Consider the following 19,076-nt stretch of genomic DNA (forward strand, 5'->3'; position numbering starts at 1 on the left):
TTTTAAATTTTTTTTTTTATATTTTTTTTTTTTTTTTTTTAGAGATCGAATTAGGAGCGGGCGCAGGAGCGGGGCAGCGCATCCTCCGCCTGAGCCCCGCCGGCGCGCAGCGCCGCGCCGCGCCCGGAGCGCCGCGGGGGGAGCGGGGGCACCTTCCCCTCTGCTCTGCCCGGCCGCGCGTGTCCGTGTCTCTGTGTGTGTGTGTGCACGCGTGTGCCCGCCCGCCGGGCTGTGCGTGTGTGTGTGTGTCTGTGTGTGTGTCCCTGCCTGCCTCTCGCCGCCTGCCCGCCCGCGGGCGAGCCGTGAGCGCCGCCGCCGCTGCCCTTTGATCCCGCCGTTAGTGTTAGTTAGGGGCCGGGAGGCGAGCGGGGCGCAGCCCTCGCCACCGCCGCGCCAGCCCTCGCCCCGGCACGGCGCCCCGCTCGCCCGCCGGGAAACACATCCCCGGCCGCTGAGGGATACTGCGACCGGGGACAAGCCAGGTGCACGACCGGGTTGGGGGGGGTGGGGGGGGGGGAGAGGAAAAAGAAAGAGAGAGGGGGAGAGGGAGCCCTTCGCGGTGGCTCCGGGAAAACCGGCTTCAGCCCCATTTCCCCCGGCGAAGAGGGAAAACCCGCCCCGGTTAGCAGCTCCCCCGGGGGCCCCGGCTTTGTGCCTGTCTGTGCCCCCCCCCTCCCGATCTTATTTGATCTCCCGTTAAACCAAGGAGGAGAATGTGAAAAAAGGGGGAAAATGCCCAGGAGGAAGCAGGAGCAGCCCAAGCGCCTCTCTTCACGTAAGTGCCCCCTCTTTTTGCCATTTTCTCCTTCCTCCTCTCCCCGTCTCCTTCCCCTCTGCAGCCGCCTCCGTCGTTTCGTGCATTAGTTTAGGGTTACAGAGGTGAAACTGACAAAGACACAGCCTGGGTTATTCCTCTTTTAGGTCTGAGCTAAGGCAGCCATGTTGGTGATGAACAGCCTTGTGCCCTTTTAATTTTTCCTCTCTCTCTCCTTTCCCCCCTTCTTTCTTCGCGTCTCTCGCCCTTTCCTCCCTCTCCCTCCCCTCGCCCGTGATTGTGCATTTGTGCTGGGGTGGGGGTGTGTGTGTGTGGGTTTCTCTTTGGGGCCGGAGGGAGGGGGGGTCTGTTTTATTGGGGTGGGGAGGGGGGCTAGCACCGGAGGGGAGGGCGGCGAGAGGGGAAGCGGCTGCTGGCGTCTTGTGCGGAACCAGCCGAGAGGTCCGTCCCCGGCTAAAGGTTGCGGCGGGGCTGGGCGGCCCGGGAGCGGGGGGGAGGCGGGCAGCGGCCGCGGCGGGGGCCGGCGCGGCGGCGGCGGGGGCACCCCACACCGACCCCACCGCCACCCCGCAGGGGGCCCGGGCCGCCGGCGGCGGCGGGGGAGGGGGGCGGCGGGGAGGCAGACCGTGGCAGGCGAGGTCCCTGCAGAGCAGGGAGAGGCGGCGGCGGGCTCGGGGCTCCTCCTGGCCGCAGTGAAATGAAGGGTCAGGCGAGACTCGGGCTTCGGCGGCGCTGCCCCAGACGAGAGCAGCAGAGCACAGGGCTAAAGTGCATCCCGATCCTCCGCCTGCGGGCACCCCCTGCGCACGCACACACAGGCACACACATCCCCGGCAGGGCTCACCCTGCCCTGCTCCTTCTCGCTCCCTGCTTTCCACCCTCCCTGCCTATTTTCTCCCCTCTTCGCAAAACAGTTAACTTTTCTCCCGCTCGCTCTCCCCCCTCCCCTTGTATTAAGCGCTCGGCAGCTATTGAGAGAGAGGCGGAGGGGAAGGGAAGGGACCTAAAAATACCCTGCCCCTGCTTGGCCCCAGGGTTGGTTTAAGGCGAACGGGGGGTGGATGGAGGGGTCATTTGTCTGTCTCCGGCACATATGCTGGGAGCGTGCCTGCAGCCCCTCCGCGCCGGGCTCGGGGCAGGGCGAGAGCTGAGCCGCCGGTGCCGGAGCCGGGCTCGGTCACCGGGAGTTCACCGGGGTGGCCCCGGCCCCTGCCCGGGGGGCGCCGCCGCTGCGGGCGGAGCGCGGCCCGTCCCCGTCCGCCCCCCACCCCCATCCGCTATGCGGGCGAAGGCGCTGGGGCAGCGCTCCCTCCCCTACTCCCCCCACGACCTTCCAGCACCGGCGCACGGGTCGGGGATGGGGGGGGGCGGCGGGATGGGGGCGGGGGGGCGGCACTTGCAGCCCTGCGAATATTTCTCTCTGCTTTTCCTTTCCGCCGGAGTCGAGTCAAGGGCTTGAGTTGCGGGGGGGGGTTCGCTTGGGGTTTTTTTGGTGTGTTTCCCCCACACACACTCCCTTCCCCTCCTCTCGCCGTTTGCCCCCTGCACAGCCCTTTCGCCGTCCGCCCGCTAGAGGAGCCGAGCCGGCCGCCCCGGCGCTAATTCCCCGGGCAGAGCGGCGGCCGGGGCGGCTGGCTCGGGGGAGGCGGCGGCAGCGGGAGCGCGGCGCCCGCCTCTGCAGCGCCCGGCGCGGCGGGCGGGGGCAGGGGCCAAGCCCGGGCGCGCAGGGCCTTTGCGTGGCCGTGGAGGGGCGTTTGGGGAGCGGGGCGAGCGCCGCCGCCCCGGTTTGGCGGAAGCCTTGCGGGAGCGGGGAGGCGAAGAGGGGCTCTCGGGGCGGGAGGCGGCCGTGGCGGCGGGGCGGGCGCTGCGGCCGGCCCGGCGGCTGACCTTGCCCTCGCCCCCGCCCCGGTGCGGCTGCCCTCCGCCTGCCTCTCGGGCTGACATCAAACCTGGGCTCCATTTTAGCTCGCTCGGGCGTGCCGCTCCCCGGCGCGGCGGCGGGGGCTCGGCTCCGGCGCCGGGCTCCGCTCTGCCCCTGCCTCGGGGCTGCGCCTGAGGCTCCCCGCGGCCCCGACCTCCTGACCGACCGCGCCGGGGGAAGTCACGGCTTTTTCTGGGCCAAGGAACAATTGCCTTCATTGTGCAAATCGAGCTGTGCGTGTGTTATTTGTGTTTAGGTTTGGGTGGTTGTTTTTTTTTTAATTTTTTGAAATTTTTTTTTTTAATGCACGGCCTAATTTACAATTCTTTCAAATTAATTTTTTACTTCAATTCATGGGAGGTTTTTTTTCCTGATGTGTGAAACACGCACACGCTGTACGTCCCACACTAATGCTACTTTTTGATGGGATTTATTTATTTTTATTTCTTTTACAACTAGATTGCATTGGATTAAAAGCTATTATTTGGCAATAATAATAATATATTAGATAATTCAGGAAGAATTGTAGGAAGAAGTCCTGCAGGTTCAGAAAATGCCTTGGAATCCATTGCATTCAGTGTGCAAATTCTATAAATAGTGATTATTATTAATATTTTTTTAGCAACATGTTGCTTTAATGTAAAATACATTTTTTATTCTACAATTCCTGCTGGTTTTAACAATATATTTCTTAGAGGAACAGTGTGTGTATTTCATTTTGAAGTACTAATGATGGCAGAAGAATATAAAGTGCACCATGCACATCTAGAAAGAAGATGGCTAATACTGTATTCAACCTTAACTCTGCCCCGTTGTGGGTATCGCGCTATGATTCACTCTGAAGTTGTGTTACAGGTTGCTGCTGGTGCATGAATGCTCTCCAGTGCACTTAAATGGTGTAGCATCTTCCCTGAACTTCTCTGTGATATTTTGGGTTCTGTTGCAATTGTTGGGGAAATAAATAGTAAGATGTTGGTAGGCAGAATAATTTACCAATGTTACAATGTAACTGAGTAAATGTAACTTAGTCTGGCAAGTCCTGTGGACTCTAGTATACCTTAGGTAGGAAGCTGCGTTCTTAGGATCTCTAGGCCTTAATTAATTTCTGTACCCTAAAAGGCACCTAAAGAACCCTGTCATGCTGTTTGAAGTGACAGCATACAGCTGCTGCTCACCTGGACCCTGTTTTTATACTTTTGTCCATTGACTTCATTGGACAGCCCTTGTGTAAATTTAGAAGGAATTTCACAAGAGAAGACTGCGCTGCCAAAACACATGCTATGGTGAAGAAGTTCTCTGTAGAAGAGCTTGCTAGAAGTATCAGCCTGTTGCAACAATTTAATTTAATTTAAAGGGAGTTGCTAGATACTGATGCTTCAGTTGTTGAAGGAAAAAAAAAAAAGGATTTATATTATTAGATGCAACAATACTGTGTTTTGGTGGCATCTGCTTAAAAGGGCAGAGTTAAGGTTGAGCTTCCAGTCATTGGAGTTGTTTACAGCATAATTTAGTTTGGAAGGTTCCTTTGGAGGTCGTCTGGCCTAGCCCCCTGAGGTTTTCAGGGTTCAATCAGGTGGATGGGCCCTTTGAGACTCTGATATTAACATTTATTGTTAAGTGGAGTTTCAGTGTGTAAGGAAGTCATTTTTTGGGGAACTGTTTAGTCACAGATCCCAGCAGAATGTCTTCACTTGCACTCTGTGAAATACTAGAGAAAATGCATCCTTTTTAATTTGAGATACAAGTGAATGAGGAAAGGAGTTTAGGAGTTCCTGGATAGACAATGGCTCTTTCACATGCAAACTAAATACTATGGCAGTGTAGACTCAGTTTACAATGGACAGAGTTAGGTCCGTAAGTTAAAATTTTCCCAGTGCACACGTGTCTTATGATTACTTTTGGATGTGACTAACTCAGACAAGTCAATTCATTTTCACTGGAATGTTTAAAGGAATTTTGCTCAGTCCTTTGTGTGTGTGTGTGTTAGGGTTTCCCCCCCATCCCCTTCCTTCAGATACTTCAACGCTTAGATATTTTTTCTCATCTATTCAATTAGCATCAGAATCTTTAAAAATGTGCGTATAAACACAATTTTACTCTGTTTTCCTTCTCCTTGTTGCCTTACTTTCCAGTCTACCTCACACTATTCTTTTCTGAGAATTCCTGAACGTCTGTTTCCTCTGAGGTGCACAAATGTGGCTTCGAAGAGTTCAGTCTGAAAAGTAAAAGTTTTGGAAAGTTTTGAGGCACTCAAGTAAATATTTAAGATCTAGACCACTACATTGCCTTAAGTGTAGCAATCGATACTCCTTGGGGTTTGATTCTGTCTCAGAGGCTTGTAAGCAATGCAGTTTGTGAATGAACGCCACAATACCATTTGTACAAAGCTTGTATTTGTTATAGAGCATCAGGCAGAATTAGATGCTTCTTTGAGAAGTTTGAACTACTACTACTTTCTGAGGAATGTGTTTAATGTAGGGCAAACTGCAGTGGTGTTTTCTGTGGGATTTATTTTGTTAAAGAAGGAGATGCAGGATTGATACAATATTGGGTTTGATATCAAAAGCTAGATATGTGATAATGGGAGGGCATAACTCTTCTTGCTTTCCTGGTCAGTTTAAGTGCTAAATGTTCCAGATCCTGTGTTGAAGTGTTCAGCTGTTTCTGTATAGTAAAAAAACCCAAACTCTTAAACTCTGTGAAGCTTTTTATTATATTGTTTTTTATTGCTGGATTGTATCATCAGAGTGTAAAGAAAATACTGTCGAACAAGTAAATTAACAGTGATTTAGAGCTTCCTTCTTTTTTATTTCAGGAACTTGCTTCATTTGATACTTTGTGATAGCAGGAGAGGATGTGTTGGATGGGTTTTCCAAAAGACTTCCCAATGTCAGAAAAACCTTTACTATCATTCTGCATTTGAGCGTTGCCTCCAAGACAAAAGGCTTTTGCCAGGAACAGGAATCTTTCTCTTTTAATAGAGTTTATTACCTTACTAGCAGACATTGCATGTACAAGGGGAAGCTTTTAACGTATTTTCTATTTACTATTTTTAACCTCCTGCTGCAGGGATCATGATATAGCTCATTGTCAACAAGAGGATCCATGTAGGGAAAATTATTATTCTTAGTATGATTAGGCTAATAATTTCATTGCTATCATCATGGTTGTCCTGGTGGTACTCTAATGCACCTCTCAAATGAACAGCAGCCTTTTCATGGATGGAGTAGCATCCACATTACTCCACCCGAAAACACTGTTCTTTTGTCCCTCTTGTGATAGTGAAGTCATCATAGACTTTTCAGAAATACCTTCTCCCTTTATGGGTATTATTTCTGACATGTAAAGTCTCTGTCTCTTTAAATCTGTATGCTAATTCTTTTTATATTTTTTTTTCATTATACAAACCGAGTCACTTGTATAAAATCGTTCAATGATCAACGTCTAAAGCCATTCAACAGTAGGCTATGTCTTAGTGTTATCTGAATATGAAAATATGTATAAATTGGACTACAAAAGAGTCAGCGTCGTGCTCATCAAGCTATTGAAGTCTTTAGGACCTTATGAATTAGATTTTAGAGGGGGCGGGGGTGCAAAAGATTATAGAACAAAACCACAAACTTTGTAGTTGGCCAAACAGGAAAAACTGCAGGTAGAGCAGTGGAATGGGAAATGTAAGAACACGCAGACAGAAGCATTTTTACTTTTAATTTTTAAAACGGATGGAGAAAGAGTGTGACTTAATCTTTGTAACAGAGTGATTGTTGTCTTCTTCATATGTAAGAAGGCAGGAGTAGGAGGAATTAAGTTTAGAAAAAAAAGAAGAGCCAGGAGGAGCTGGCTGTTCAAAGTGAAGTATTAGTAATTTCCTATAATTTAATCAGACCAGATCCCAGAGCAAGATAATGAGAGCATGACCTACAAAAGAGGACTTTTTGGAAGTTAAAAGGGTTTGTAACGTGAAGCATGTGATTTGTCATGAAGCACCGTATAGAGGACTTTTTTTTTCTTTCACATTGCAAAGAAATCATAATATAGACATTAGTTCAGATGGTTAGGGAGAGCTAATATTTCTTATGCCTGGAATCCTTTTACTGTTACAGCTGTTAAGCTACTCTGGAGTTGTGCTTGAAGAGTGTATCTTCTAAATAATATTTTGTCCTGGTTTCTAGTATACCATGTTTTTGTTGCCTAGTTTGCCATTCATGGTACATGATTTGTATCATTTTAGGTTTACATATACAAAACCCTTCAGGAGGCTAGAGTATCACGTGTTTTACAAAAATAATACTATGCAAAAAGTCTGGACTATAAAGTAGCTAGCAGTATGTAATAGAATCCAGTTTTCAAGGGTGCGAGGAGAATACTCTTCCTCTCCTGCCCCCCAAAGTAAAACTTTTAATTTTTATTCCACTTTAGAAAAAATGTTTTCTGTGAAGAATAATAAATGATATTGGGCTGAAGGAAAAAAAAAAACAACCTCAAAAAGGTGGATAATATCCCTTTTCCCAAGGATTTTTTTTTTTTTTTATTTGGCTAAATAATAAAACTCAGACTTGACCAATACTTCATTTGAAAGAATGCATGCTGCGGGGTGCAGTCAGCATTGATTCTGCACGTATACACTGCACTGTGGCTACTTCAATGAAGGATTCAGCAACATGTATCCATAAGCTCACATGAGAGCTTGTTTTTTAGTTTTTCTTTTTTACAGACTAACTTAAGGTCACGGTTATGGAAGCATTATTCTCCCAAAGACAACTTTTCTTTTCCTCACGTACCTTCATTTACAGGCTGGTATCCTCTTTGGTCTAGACTCCAAATATTTCGAATGCTTAGTCTGAACCTGCTGGTGTAGTAGTTAGCTCTATTCCTTAAAGTTGCTCCTGCCTTTCAAGGGATTTCCTGCTTGTGGTGTAATTACACTGAGTAGTAGAATCCCAAGTTAAGTCTAACACTAAGACAAGCCTGTTGCATTTTGCAGGTTAAGAATTCGCACAGACTTGATTAATTCATGAGTTCAATTAATTTGGAATCGTGAAAGAGTTATGGGGGATTTTTTTGAGAAACGTCCAGTAAGGAGAGAAAAACTGGTCTGCATAAGTAGTCGTTTCGTTCTTTTCGGTACTTAGGCGGTAGGGATGGAAGCTGGGGGGAAAGAATGACTAGTGCTGATAGTCCAGTAGACCAAGAGAGAGACGTTTTTATGCAACTGATGATTTAGCTGCTGTTTAGATTAAATTGTGTTATAAATGAAAGGGTTACTGGGTGGTAGAGGTCTTGTAATGAATAGTTTAATCAGCAGTTTTCGAAAGCAAAATTAGGTTCCAAACATCTGCACTGTTTTGTTTCTTTTATATGGGATGCTCTCTCACTAGAGTAGAAATAAAATTTTTGAAGCAACTCAAAGCAAGATACTGTCATCATCCCTTTGAATTCTGCATGGTCCTGCCTCTAGGGATTCCCTTCCTGAAGAAGGGTTTATAGCTCTGCTGGCCCTCATGTGGGGTTTGCTGTTTGTATGTCTTTTCCTCTATTGTGGGGCTTTCTATGCAGGTACAAAGAAGTCTTAAGTTTTATCTGAAAGTTTCTGTAAGGGAGAAGATTTGGCACAAGCTTAGTTTAAAATTACAACTTCCTATTTTAAGTGAATGTTCTGGACATGTCCTGGATCTTGGTGCCTCTTTAGAATTTGTAAGATGCTTTATCAGGGCAAAAACGAGAATTCTGGTGAATCCTTAAAAATAAATGGCAAGGAACTTTTAGAAAGATGCATTAAAAGAATCGATGGCTTTAACAAGAGTGTATTTAGCTTAATGAGTGATCCCCACGTGTGATTTTGTTAATGAACACAAATTCTTTGCGAGTTACTTCTAAACTTCACTCTGACTTGTGTAGTAGTACAAATAATTACTCATTAAAAAAAAAGCCTCAAAAATTAAAATAAGAATAGATCTCCCACAGCTAGATGATCATGCAGTGAAAAGCAGGTAAGGAACAGAGAGGGTGGCAGGCGGGCGGATTTAGATAGCAGCTGGTGGTGTAGCTGTTTGTGTTTGCTTGCTTTCCTGAAGCACAGCCAGAGTTTCTCCCCTTGTAGACCACTGTGCCAAATCTAGACCTGGCAACTAGTGACTGAGGACCCATTTCTTTATCTGTGTTTGGAGCAGAACTTCTTATCTACCTCTGTATTTCTAGCACTTTGAGCCCATGAAGAGCCCTTCTTAGGCACCAGTGTAAGTATAACGGCCTAGAGCTGCTGTAATTTCTGCTGCCCCCAGTCTCTCACCCTGCTCCTTGTTCTGGAAAGGAAGGGCTGACATAATCCTTTTGTCAATTCTGCGTTGCCAAAGGGAGTTTTTTGCACAGCGAATAACTCTGAAGGGGGCTCTTCTGCCCACCTTGAGGTACTTTTACATTGCCCATAAGGTCTAAATAGACTTCACCATAATTGTTTATATTGTCTTCCTGCACAGTGCTGCGCCACATTGAGATAACAAAGCAAGCTCTAAATAAGCTACCTTGTGTACGGGAAGCAGTTATCACAGCAGTCTACCCAGGTTAATTCAGCTATAATACTTGTGGGTATACTCAAGCTGGCTCAGATATCACTACATAGCACTGCGTTATTTAGTATAGACATACTCTCATGGGAATCAGAGTTGTTGTCTTTGAAGGCATTTACTGGCCTGCATAAAAATCGTTGGTAAAGCCCACAGACTTTTCATCCAAGAAAAGCACTTTGAAAAAACAAAATCAAATCCCGCTGCCATTGGCACACTTGTTTGTTTGTTCAGCAGAAAAGACAGCGATGGAATGGACATGAACGTGAAACTTCCCCTTCGCTTCTAGTTATTCCTCTGCATCTGAATTTTAGGTGGATTTTTAGGCAGAGTGTAGAAATGGGTTGCTGCCATTTATGCTCTGTCTGTGCCCTAAGTAGCCATAGCATTAGTTTCTTGTACCAGGAGCTTGGCACAGAATCCTAAATCTCTTTAAAATAAGATAAGGTTTGAGGAATGTCCTCTTTTTATTCAGTGCTTGCACATTAATTGTGTGACCTCTGACTTTTCTTAAGGTTGAAAGCTGAGGCAGTGCCTTAAACAGTGTGTCTAGGATTGAGGAGTGCCTATTCCACATGGAAAGGTCTGCTTCTGTGTGTTCACCTACCACTACGAGTAGCTTCCTAATCCTTTCTTATTTGGCTTTGCTTGTTAACCCCAAGCAATCCTCTCAGGGACAGAGAAAGCAGCTGTCTTTGGTAGCAAACACAGCACGACAAAACAAACACTTCTTGAAGCTTTCCTTAGATACGTTACCATAATATCATCCTTGTGGGAGGAATTAGAAACAGAGAGAATATAATTTACCGTGTTTTAATCTGACTTTGGGAGAGAGGAAAAAATTAAATTATAGGGAACTAGATTCCTGTGACACTTACAAGAAGGAATAATTTCAGTATCTGAAACCTAACCCTTTTGTTTCTGAACCAGTCGGAAAGCTAACATGCATAAAGCACCTCAGGTGAGTAAGGGGACATAGTAAAATGGTAAATCAGGAGAACATTATTTACCAAAAATAGAGCAGGAGAAGCTGCATATAGCAAAAATAAACAGAAACTAGTCAAAACCAAAGGAGCTCTTTGTTAAAGCAGGTACGCTGGTCTGATGTCGCCTGCTATGGTTGAATATTGCCATGCATACAGTTTGTGAGCTCCTCCTTTCACTTTGTGACCCCTCGATAGAGGTTGTAAACACAATAGGGATAATTAGAGGCACTGTAGCAGCTTGATCTGAGGCTTCACATGTTTTGTTTATTGCAGCCTACATGTTAGGGTGACATAGGGATTTCTAGTTGATTTTGTTGTTTCTTTTACTTTATTGATCACTGGAACAACCTTCATTAATGTGTTCTAAAGCAACAATTCTATATATTTTAACAGTATTTTTCTAAGAGTCAGTGTTTTGAGTGGTTAGTGTGGGGTTTTCTCTTTCTGTATTTCAATAAAATGGAAAGAAAGTTCACAGTATTTGCTGTCACTAACTTTCCAACTTCAATATTTGGAATAATTTAAGATGAATTCACTGAGTTCCACTTAAACATTAAATCCTAGTTTAAAAATAATGTTATTATCAGCAATGGGCGAGCTTTGCAGTCTTCCTCTGATGTCCCTGGTGCTGCTAGGGTGATGCCAATGTTCTGGAAGTTGCCTTGGCCTTCCCAAACAGGGATTCTCATTGCATGGGGATGTTCCTAGGAGAGAAATAATGCTGTTGTTTTGTACATCTTCATATCATTGCAACTTAGAATAGACTGTGAATCAGAGGTGGAAAGGGTCAGAGATGAAGCCGCAGCTGGAACGCACTCAGATCTACTTACTGCTAGTTAACAGCCATTTCCAGCTGCTGTTGATAAGCCAAGTCTCCAGGCTGAGTCTAGGTTAGAAAACACAAGGGAGAATCAGAGTGCTGTAAAGGCTCATGCTGTGTTCCTCCTTTGCCAAATACTCACATGTCACACAGGAGAGAACCTGGCCCTCTGCGTAAACTGAACATAAGTGTCTGGATTATTGAATATGTAGTGGCAGTGATTCTTCTGAATTGAGTGGAATGAATTGCTTTTGCCAGAATGCCACTGGGGCTGTTGGGAAGTTGAGATGTCTTATTCGTGCTCAGAGAAGGAAATAATGAGCTGACCAAAAAAGTCAAAGTAAGCATAGGTCAGAATGTACAACAGTACATCATAATATCAAGGCAGGCAAATGCAACCACTTCTTTGACAGTTTTTCAAACTCCAGTATGTCCTTTACGTGACGAGCAGCCAGCCAGCCTCCTGCAGCAATAAAGAGACAGGGAGAGAGGCTGTGTTCTTCTTCCTTCCTTAGAAGCTAGCTGGGTTAACTTTGTGCTCAGGAGATGAAAACCTCCCTTTGGCAAGCAAGAATTTTTCTCTTGCTATTTTACTGGTGCTGTGAGTTATAACTGTTCCTTGGAATGGTTTTTGGGTCCAAGAGGTCTAGACTGCAATGACAGAGCTGTTGGGGTTGTATGGTGTTTGTGGGGATGTTTGGAGGCTCAGCAGGGTGGTTTACAGATGTGAAATCTCAAACTTCCTTGAGTTCTAGTTTTTTCTTTTTTCCTGCGGCTCAACAGGAAGTTCTCTTCAGAGGCTCTTCACACCTATTGCAAGAGCTTCACAGACAACTTTTTTTCCCCAGCTTTAATCCTTGTGTAGCACTACTACACTGATGAGGACGAGTTTTCTTCCTTTTTCTCCAAAACCGCTTGTGATATAATCACTGCTTTTATCACTGGTAATTCTTCTCATTTTTCCTCCTTTGCCAGTCAATATTTTCGGTAAGTTTTCTAGACCCGCTGAAGAAGACTGGTCAGAAAAGGTAGGAACATAGAGAAATATTATTTTTAATTTTGGTTATATCACTACTTTATCAGTGTCACTCCCTGAAGACTACTGGCAGATTCAGAAGTTAATAGAATGAGAAATTACTTTGAACTGGTTCAAGAGAAGACACAGCATGCCTTTAATCCATTGGAGGGAGGAGGAAAAGTCAAGGTTGCCATTTGTATTATACCCGACATTGTTGGCCTGGCTTGGAAAATTAAAGCCAGTAGTCATGGAGAAAGCAGATCAGAAATACCATGTTCTTCTGTAGGACCTCTGTTTCCTTTTTCAGCTGAGTGTCTCCTGGACTTCTGTTTTCTATGGTAGTGATTAGACATGAGAAAGTGCTCCCAAGGATTACCTGGTGCATGAGAGACACAAGAAAATATTGTTTCTTTCTTCTTTGTTGTTTTTGTATAGTGCATAGGAGTACAAGCCAGGGAGTCAGCCTGCTGTCCTAGGCACGTGTGACCCAACAAAAAGATAGTTTCAGCCTGAAAGAGAGAGCCTGTTTTCTAATGAGATGTCCTGTAGGAAAGATGCATTTGACAGTTTCTCAGGGAAACCAAGGTAACAATGGTTGAGGTTGTGCATCTGTAGAGCAGTTGTCCCTTGGAGGAACAGAGGTAAGCGGGAAAAAGATGTAGAACATACTCCTTGAAATGACTAGATACGTTCTGGATGTTGCTGTATTTTTTTACAGTGCTGCTGAAACCTTCTAAAGAGCTTTCCTCAAGTACTGAAGCTACATTGGGCTTGCATTAGTCTGTTCCTGTACAGACTCTGTTGGGAGTTCTCCACTTCTCAATTCCAGAATTTGACTATGCCTTTGAAGAGATACAGGAAACCGGATATATCTGTTGCACAGTCCTTTGTATTTAACAACTTCTGCGTGTAGAGGTAGAAGGATGATATATCATTATCAGCTTCTGTGTCATTACTCAGGTATTTTCTGGTCTCCTTTTCTGGAAAGCTCTTTCTATTACCAGTGAGAGAGAAAGTAGAAAAAGGGAAATTTTGCCTGAGAACATGAGCACCTACCTTGCCGTAGATTTAATATTCCGTTTTGAGCCCAAACCAGCTGAAGGCAAGGATGATGGCCTTCTGTGGTTTTCCCATACTTTCCTGGCACCTGTGAGGATTGGGCTGTTCTTTAGATTCCCACCAGGGGCATTAAAGCATCTCTCTGCCTTGGAGGTGAAGTCAGTACCTGCAGTGCTTCAGTAGTATTTGCTTGTCTTTACCTTCCTCTGTATGTTAATATTTTCTTTCTATTTTATAGGAGCAGGGGGAATGTGTGGCTTGGGGAGGAAGGTGGTTTGGACTTGCTAGGAGGAGTTGATGGGAGACTGGGAACTTCATGCCCTGTGTATATGCTCAGCCATGCAGGGGGTATCGATGGAAAGGCAGCAGGTGCTCTTGCTGTGGCATTCCGAAGGGCTGGGGGAGTATTGAGGGCTGTGCACAGAGCAAGAGTAAACGTGGAGACAGTGGCCTTAAATAATGACAGCAAGGGAGATTTATTTTCTGGAGCTATCACTTTGGTGCTTAGAAACCTTTTTTAAATAAGCCTGTTGTAATCTTGTTTATAGTAATTAAGGATTTGCTAGTTATTGAAATAGTTGGTTTTGGCAATGTACAGATCGTCTTCTCATAGGTACTGGTAACATAAGTATGAAAACATTTACACAAGAATAAAAGTCAAGGAAGCAGGTAATTGACCGTTTTATCAACCTTAGCAGACAATTTTTTCTGATATGTCGTGGTAGCTATGGTAAATTTACTCTGGATTGCTTAAGGGCACGATCCTATATGGTGTGTACAACACATGAGGGCAACTCCTTGAAATGAATGGGTGAAGGAGCAGGTTATCAGCCAGTGTGGTTTTGGTGCCTCGATTAGCCTTTTGGTCAGCGGTTTGTCCCCTAGGAAAGTTTGGACTTGCCCTGTGCAGCACAGCTCAGAGCATAGGTGATTGATGGCTTTTTTCCTGGAGCTTTTAGATCAATTTTAGTCTTTCAGGTAATGTGAGAACTTTTTGTAAAGTTCTGGATGTTCCTAGGCCATAATGCTAAATTGCAATTGTGGTCAGGGATGATCAGGGAGTTATTTATTTTCATTGCAAATTATTTATATGCAACAAAGTGGCATGTTTGAACACTTTTCTCACTTTAGTCAGCCCCTTTTGCCAGCTGACTTGACGCTTGCAACTTCTCATCTGCTTCCTTTCCAACTGTAAGGGTGACTAAAATCATGTTGCTGTGGTGACCCTGTCAGTTTTAAATGACTAGCCACACTAAAATTAGTTGCACGTATTGAGGGTAAATCAGTGTTACGATAATCTATAGTATAAACAGATCACTTTATTCTTGGCTGCTGTGAATTGTGAGGAACATGTGAAGATTCTTGTGCCTACTTTTTACGGTTGGATTGTGACTGTGCTGAGGCTTGCAGTGCATTTCAGGCAATGAAGATGCATTTTGTTACCGTAAAGAGTTGAGACAGCTATCACTGCAGCCAGTTCTGGGGAGGTGGCAGGTCAGGTGCAGGCCTTAATTAAGATGAATTATTAGCTGATGAAGGCACTGAGTAAGAGCAAGCCATTTATAGATGTAACTCAAAAACAGAGAACATAGGGTATGCAAAATAGAGTGGACCACCAACTTTATTTGTTACCAAGTCAAATGAAGGTTAGAAAGCAAAGCTTTCCTGCCTTTTTTGGCACCTAGATCGTACAAACTGTGATATAAGAAACTGTACTATTCATACTTAGTGCCTTACTTCAGTTTTGCTATGGAGGTTTCTTTTCTTGGGAAGTGCTCGCTCCATAAAAGTGATACCATTAAGGTTGCTTCTCCCAGTTTTCTTCTGGTGTTTGCCAGCGCCTTGTGGATACCACTGGCAGCCAAGAAGAATATAGTCATTTTAAAATGCCTCAAGCCACCCAGTCAGCAGATAATTTCTCTAAACCATGTCTTATGCTTAGTCTTTGTCTTGGAGACAGATCATCACCACACAAAAAAGCATTGTAGGGTACGTAGAAAGAAATTCTTCTGGTCTTACTTGAGCTGTTCAAAGCAGAGCCGTACCTCTCTGAAAATGGATAAATTTCCTTTATTTCTGAGCCTCTTATTCCAGTCATAGGTCAAGTTTTTGTCTAGTTCCATAATCATTCACATTTGCCCATCTCCTTTCTTGAAATCCATCGCCTTCTAAGGGATCAAAGGTAAAAAGAACTGAGGTTGCTATTGTGTTTTGCTTTGTTTTGTTTTGTTTTGTTTTGTTTTAGAAGTCTTAATAACATAGTATGATCTTTCCATTTTCTCAAGGAGAATTGGCCAATTGAATGGATCTTGTCTTCCATAACATCTAAACAGAACTGTACGATGATAGATTGAAAGTGCTGAGTTACTTCATTGCTTGAGCTCACAGTGGTTGTCTACTCTGACAGTAGTTTTCCTTCCTTTCTCTCTCTTTTACTTTTGTCAGTCAGGGATAATTGCAGCCTGAGATCTTGTCAGAAAAAAAAATAATCTGTATTTTGATGTCTTCTACCTCAAATATACAATAGAAGACTATGACGTAGAATCGAACTACTATGAAGCAAGTAGCCAGTTGGAAATGAGTAACTGAGCCTCTGGCTTGGAGACAGACTGTGTTTAAGATAAAGCAGTTTTGTGTTTCTGCGTAGAATTTCCTAGTACAGACACTAGTTCTGTGTTCTGTAAGTAACTTTTCAAAGAAGATTTCATTAATGACCTGCCAAAGGAATAAAATCTCTTCTCATTCATGGAGTTAATTGTCATTCAAGGATGGCTTTAAAATATTACGGATTCCTATATTGGCCATTTGGCATTCATGTGATTGATTATCTCCCACAACAATTTGATCTAGAGTGGAAACTAAATTCCCTCATTTAGAGATCTTCTGGTTGTAGCCAGCTTTTCCAAATGGTTTGCTAGAATTGTTTGGGGTTTCATTTCTAATGAAGGCCTGTGATGGAAAATCTTAAAATATTTCCCCTCCTTTATGAAGTGGGCTGAGATTATAAGACTTGACTCTCTATGCTAAGGATAATAGAAGTCTTGAGAATAATGTTGAACCCCTTTTGTTTTGGAGATGCCAGCGTCTGTTATCTTTTGGTATGTGATACTTTCTCACTGCAACAGCCTGTTCGCCATAGACATCTATCTAGAGCAAAACAAATGAACAAGCAAAGTGAATTTTGGCTAACTAGGAATAATTTTAAAGAGTTTTAAAACTTCCTTATAAGTAAGAAAAGGTAGAATTTCTAATCCCTGTACTGAACTTAATATAAAAGTAAGCCCACAATGATAAATGTGCGCTGATGTAAATGATACACTACCGCTCTAGGTGTAGGGAATCTCTCTAGATAGACTTGCATGTGGGCCACTTGAACCATCAAAGATTGTTAAAACTGATTCCCATTTCAAATAGAGCTGTGGGAATAACAGTTGATCTCCTGCATAATTGGTTTGTCCTCAAATTTATAATTCTCTATTAGAGTCTTAATCTGATATCATAGCTGCTTTTAAAAAAGCTAGGGAAGCCTGAAATTCCTGATAAGGGGCTTGAATCTGACTCAGAAGTTGCTGCCTAAAAAGCGTTTGGTTTTTTAGCAAATGGTTTATCATATTCTCTGTTTTCATCAGGTAAAAGAGGTGTATTCCTTTGATATGCTAATGTACAGACTTCAGCTTTTCAGTTGGCCACATTCCTTTAGTGTATAAATTAGTCTGATCACTATCTTGTGCTTTATGAAACGTGTGCCCAAACTCAACTATAGGTTATTGTAGGATGTTCACGAGGGCCTGTGGAAGAAACTTTCAATAAGGCTGGCTGTGGTATTTTGCTCAGTCTCCATAAAAGTGTTACAAGAAGAGCATCGGTACCATAAAATATCTTTTGTAAGGAACATGATTTTCTGTTGTTATATTGACACTTTATGTGCTTTATGAATCTGTCTTGGGGGTACTAGCCAGCTTTTGCAGCATAAGCTGACTTCAGATATATTTGTTTCTTTTGAAAACCTCAATCATAAAAATCAACTGTCTTTGTCTACCTTCTCTCCAGGAATTCTAGGTATTGGTCAAGTCAGCTGATGAAGTCTTGTGTAGGATATTCTTTTGTGGCGTATGTCTTAAGAAAAGGTCCTCTAAGGCCACGTGTGTTCCATTCATACACACACCTCAAGTACTTCAGCTCACTGAGCCTCAAATAGTGGCAAAATCCAGCTAGAACAAAGTAATTCTAAATTGTACTGAGACAAATATTATACATATATTATTATACACATATTCTCTATATATGTACATATATATGTAGCATTGTCTTATAATGTAATATGTATGTATAACATACTGGTCTGCCCACCTACTTTTCAGGGTTGCTGATTACTGGGCCTCACTGTTAAGAAATTATTTCTGGGTCTTGAGGACTTTTCTTCCCTCAGGAAGACGCTGCCAACCAATTCTACAGAACAGTTTTTTAAATTAATGTCAAAAGAGTCTATGGTGGCCAACCCAGCTGCCCATGTCCCACATAAGGCTTCTAAAGCAGCCTGCATGATATTGACTGCTGTGGCCATCCTGACTGCACGGGCAGGCTCTTCCCTGAGAGGTGTAGTGCATTGTTGAGGTTTGGGATGGGAGGGAGAATCCTCTGGTGTTTTTCATTGACAAGATGTGGTATGCTTTGCACCCCAAAAAACTTCAGGAGATAGGTGGCTCAGATTGTTGACTCCTTCTCCTGTTTCCCCATTCCCGACTCCTTCACATCAGTTTTGTTCTGATTTTTTGGAAGAGTGAGTAGTTTTCTGCCAGACTAGTGAGTTGAAATTGGCTCACCAAGCAGTCAAACAACAGAGCAAATGTAAAGGAGGGCACAGGACCACCAATTCCATCTGTCTTGAGCTTTTGTCACCTTAAGAGTGTCTTCTAGCTGCACTCTAAGGCAATGCCTGTTCATTTGGTGCTTAAAATCTGAGTGCCACCGGAAGCAACACTCGTCAAACAATGATCCCACAGCTACTATAACCTGTTGCCTAGAACAGAAGAATAGTTAATCTTTCTTGGATGCAAGATGTCAAACATCCATTGTACCAGGAGTTATCTTTTGAAGAACTTGGTCTGGGAGAGACCAGACTTCTTGTCACTATAAGGTCCTATGTTGTGGTCTGTCAATAGCCCTGAGAACCTACATTAGTGACAGCTCAGCTCAAGAGAAACCATGTATTTTTGTCCTTTTCCATGGATACTTAGCTAGTAAAAGAAGGATCTTTTTGGCAGGTAATGAAACCCACTTGACACATTTATTCTGGGGCTTGTGGCTGAAAATAAAAGGTCGCTGCCTCTGTTTCCCATCTAACCACAAAATTCTTCTCCTTTGAGGGAAAGGAAATAAAGGCAATTTTGTGTTGTCTGTGATGAGCTTTTGCAGTAATCTATCCTGCTTCCCTTCGTCCTTACAAGAGTCCATCACACCTAGATTCTGCCTTTGAGAGGAAACTGAGGTGCTGTACATGCATTTTGACCTTCAGTGGTTGTCTAGCAGTTGGCAAACCTGAATGCATGGTACTTCCGCAGATTAACAGTTGTTTGTGTATATGGGCTATGCATCTTGGAGAGTTACAGTTACTGCAAGATAATTAACTTTCTCTAATCTTGTTTGTCTTGGAGCCCTTTTCAAAAAAAAAGCAGTACTAGAGAAATTCTTAGGTGAATATTCTGGGGTTTTCTTGTAGGTGGATTTTTTCAAAGTCAGTTTAAGTTAGGGATAAAAGTAGAGGATATATGCCTTGTCTTTTAACGCCGTGCCTTTCTTTTCCCCTATCCTCCTTCCCTCCAGTTAGGAAAATCATTATTTTAGAATATGTGGAGATGAAACAGAGAGTCCTACCTAGGGCTTCTTTTCCTGTCTAATTGTGTGAGTATTTTCACACATCTTAAACACAGGGGA

At 43.8% G+C, this 19,076-nt stretch overlaps 1 protein-coding gene across 7 annotated transcripts in view; it reads left to right on the forward strand.

Moving 5' to 3' along the window:
* Positions 1–237: 237 nt before the first annotated feature.
* Positions 238–19,076, forward strand: part of ZNF827 (zinc finger protein 827) — a 110,872-nt gene continuing 92,033 nt past the window's right edge. For all 7 annotated transcript variants that reach the window (XR_010071334.1, XR_010071335.1, XM_063336713.1 and 4 more), the window contains exon 1: positions 238–775. Coding sequence is in view for 5 of the 7 variants with exons in the window: in XM_063336713.1 (XP_063192783.1) it covers positions 733–775 (43 nt within the window). In the remaining 2 variants the exon portion in view is untranslated. The remainder of the gene's footprint in view (positions 776–19,076) is intronic.

Source organism: Chroicocephalus ridibundus, chromosome 5 (assembly GCF_963924245.1).
Source record: "Chroicocephalus ridibundus chromosome 5, bChrRid1.1, whole genome shotgun sequence".
NCBI classification, from domain to species: Eukaryota; Metazoa; Chordata; class Aves; order Charadriiformes; family Laridae; genus Chroicocephalus; species Chroicocephalus ridibundus.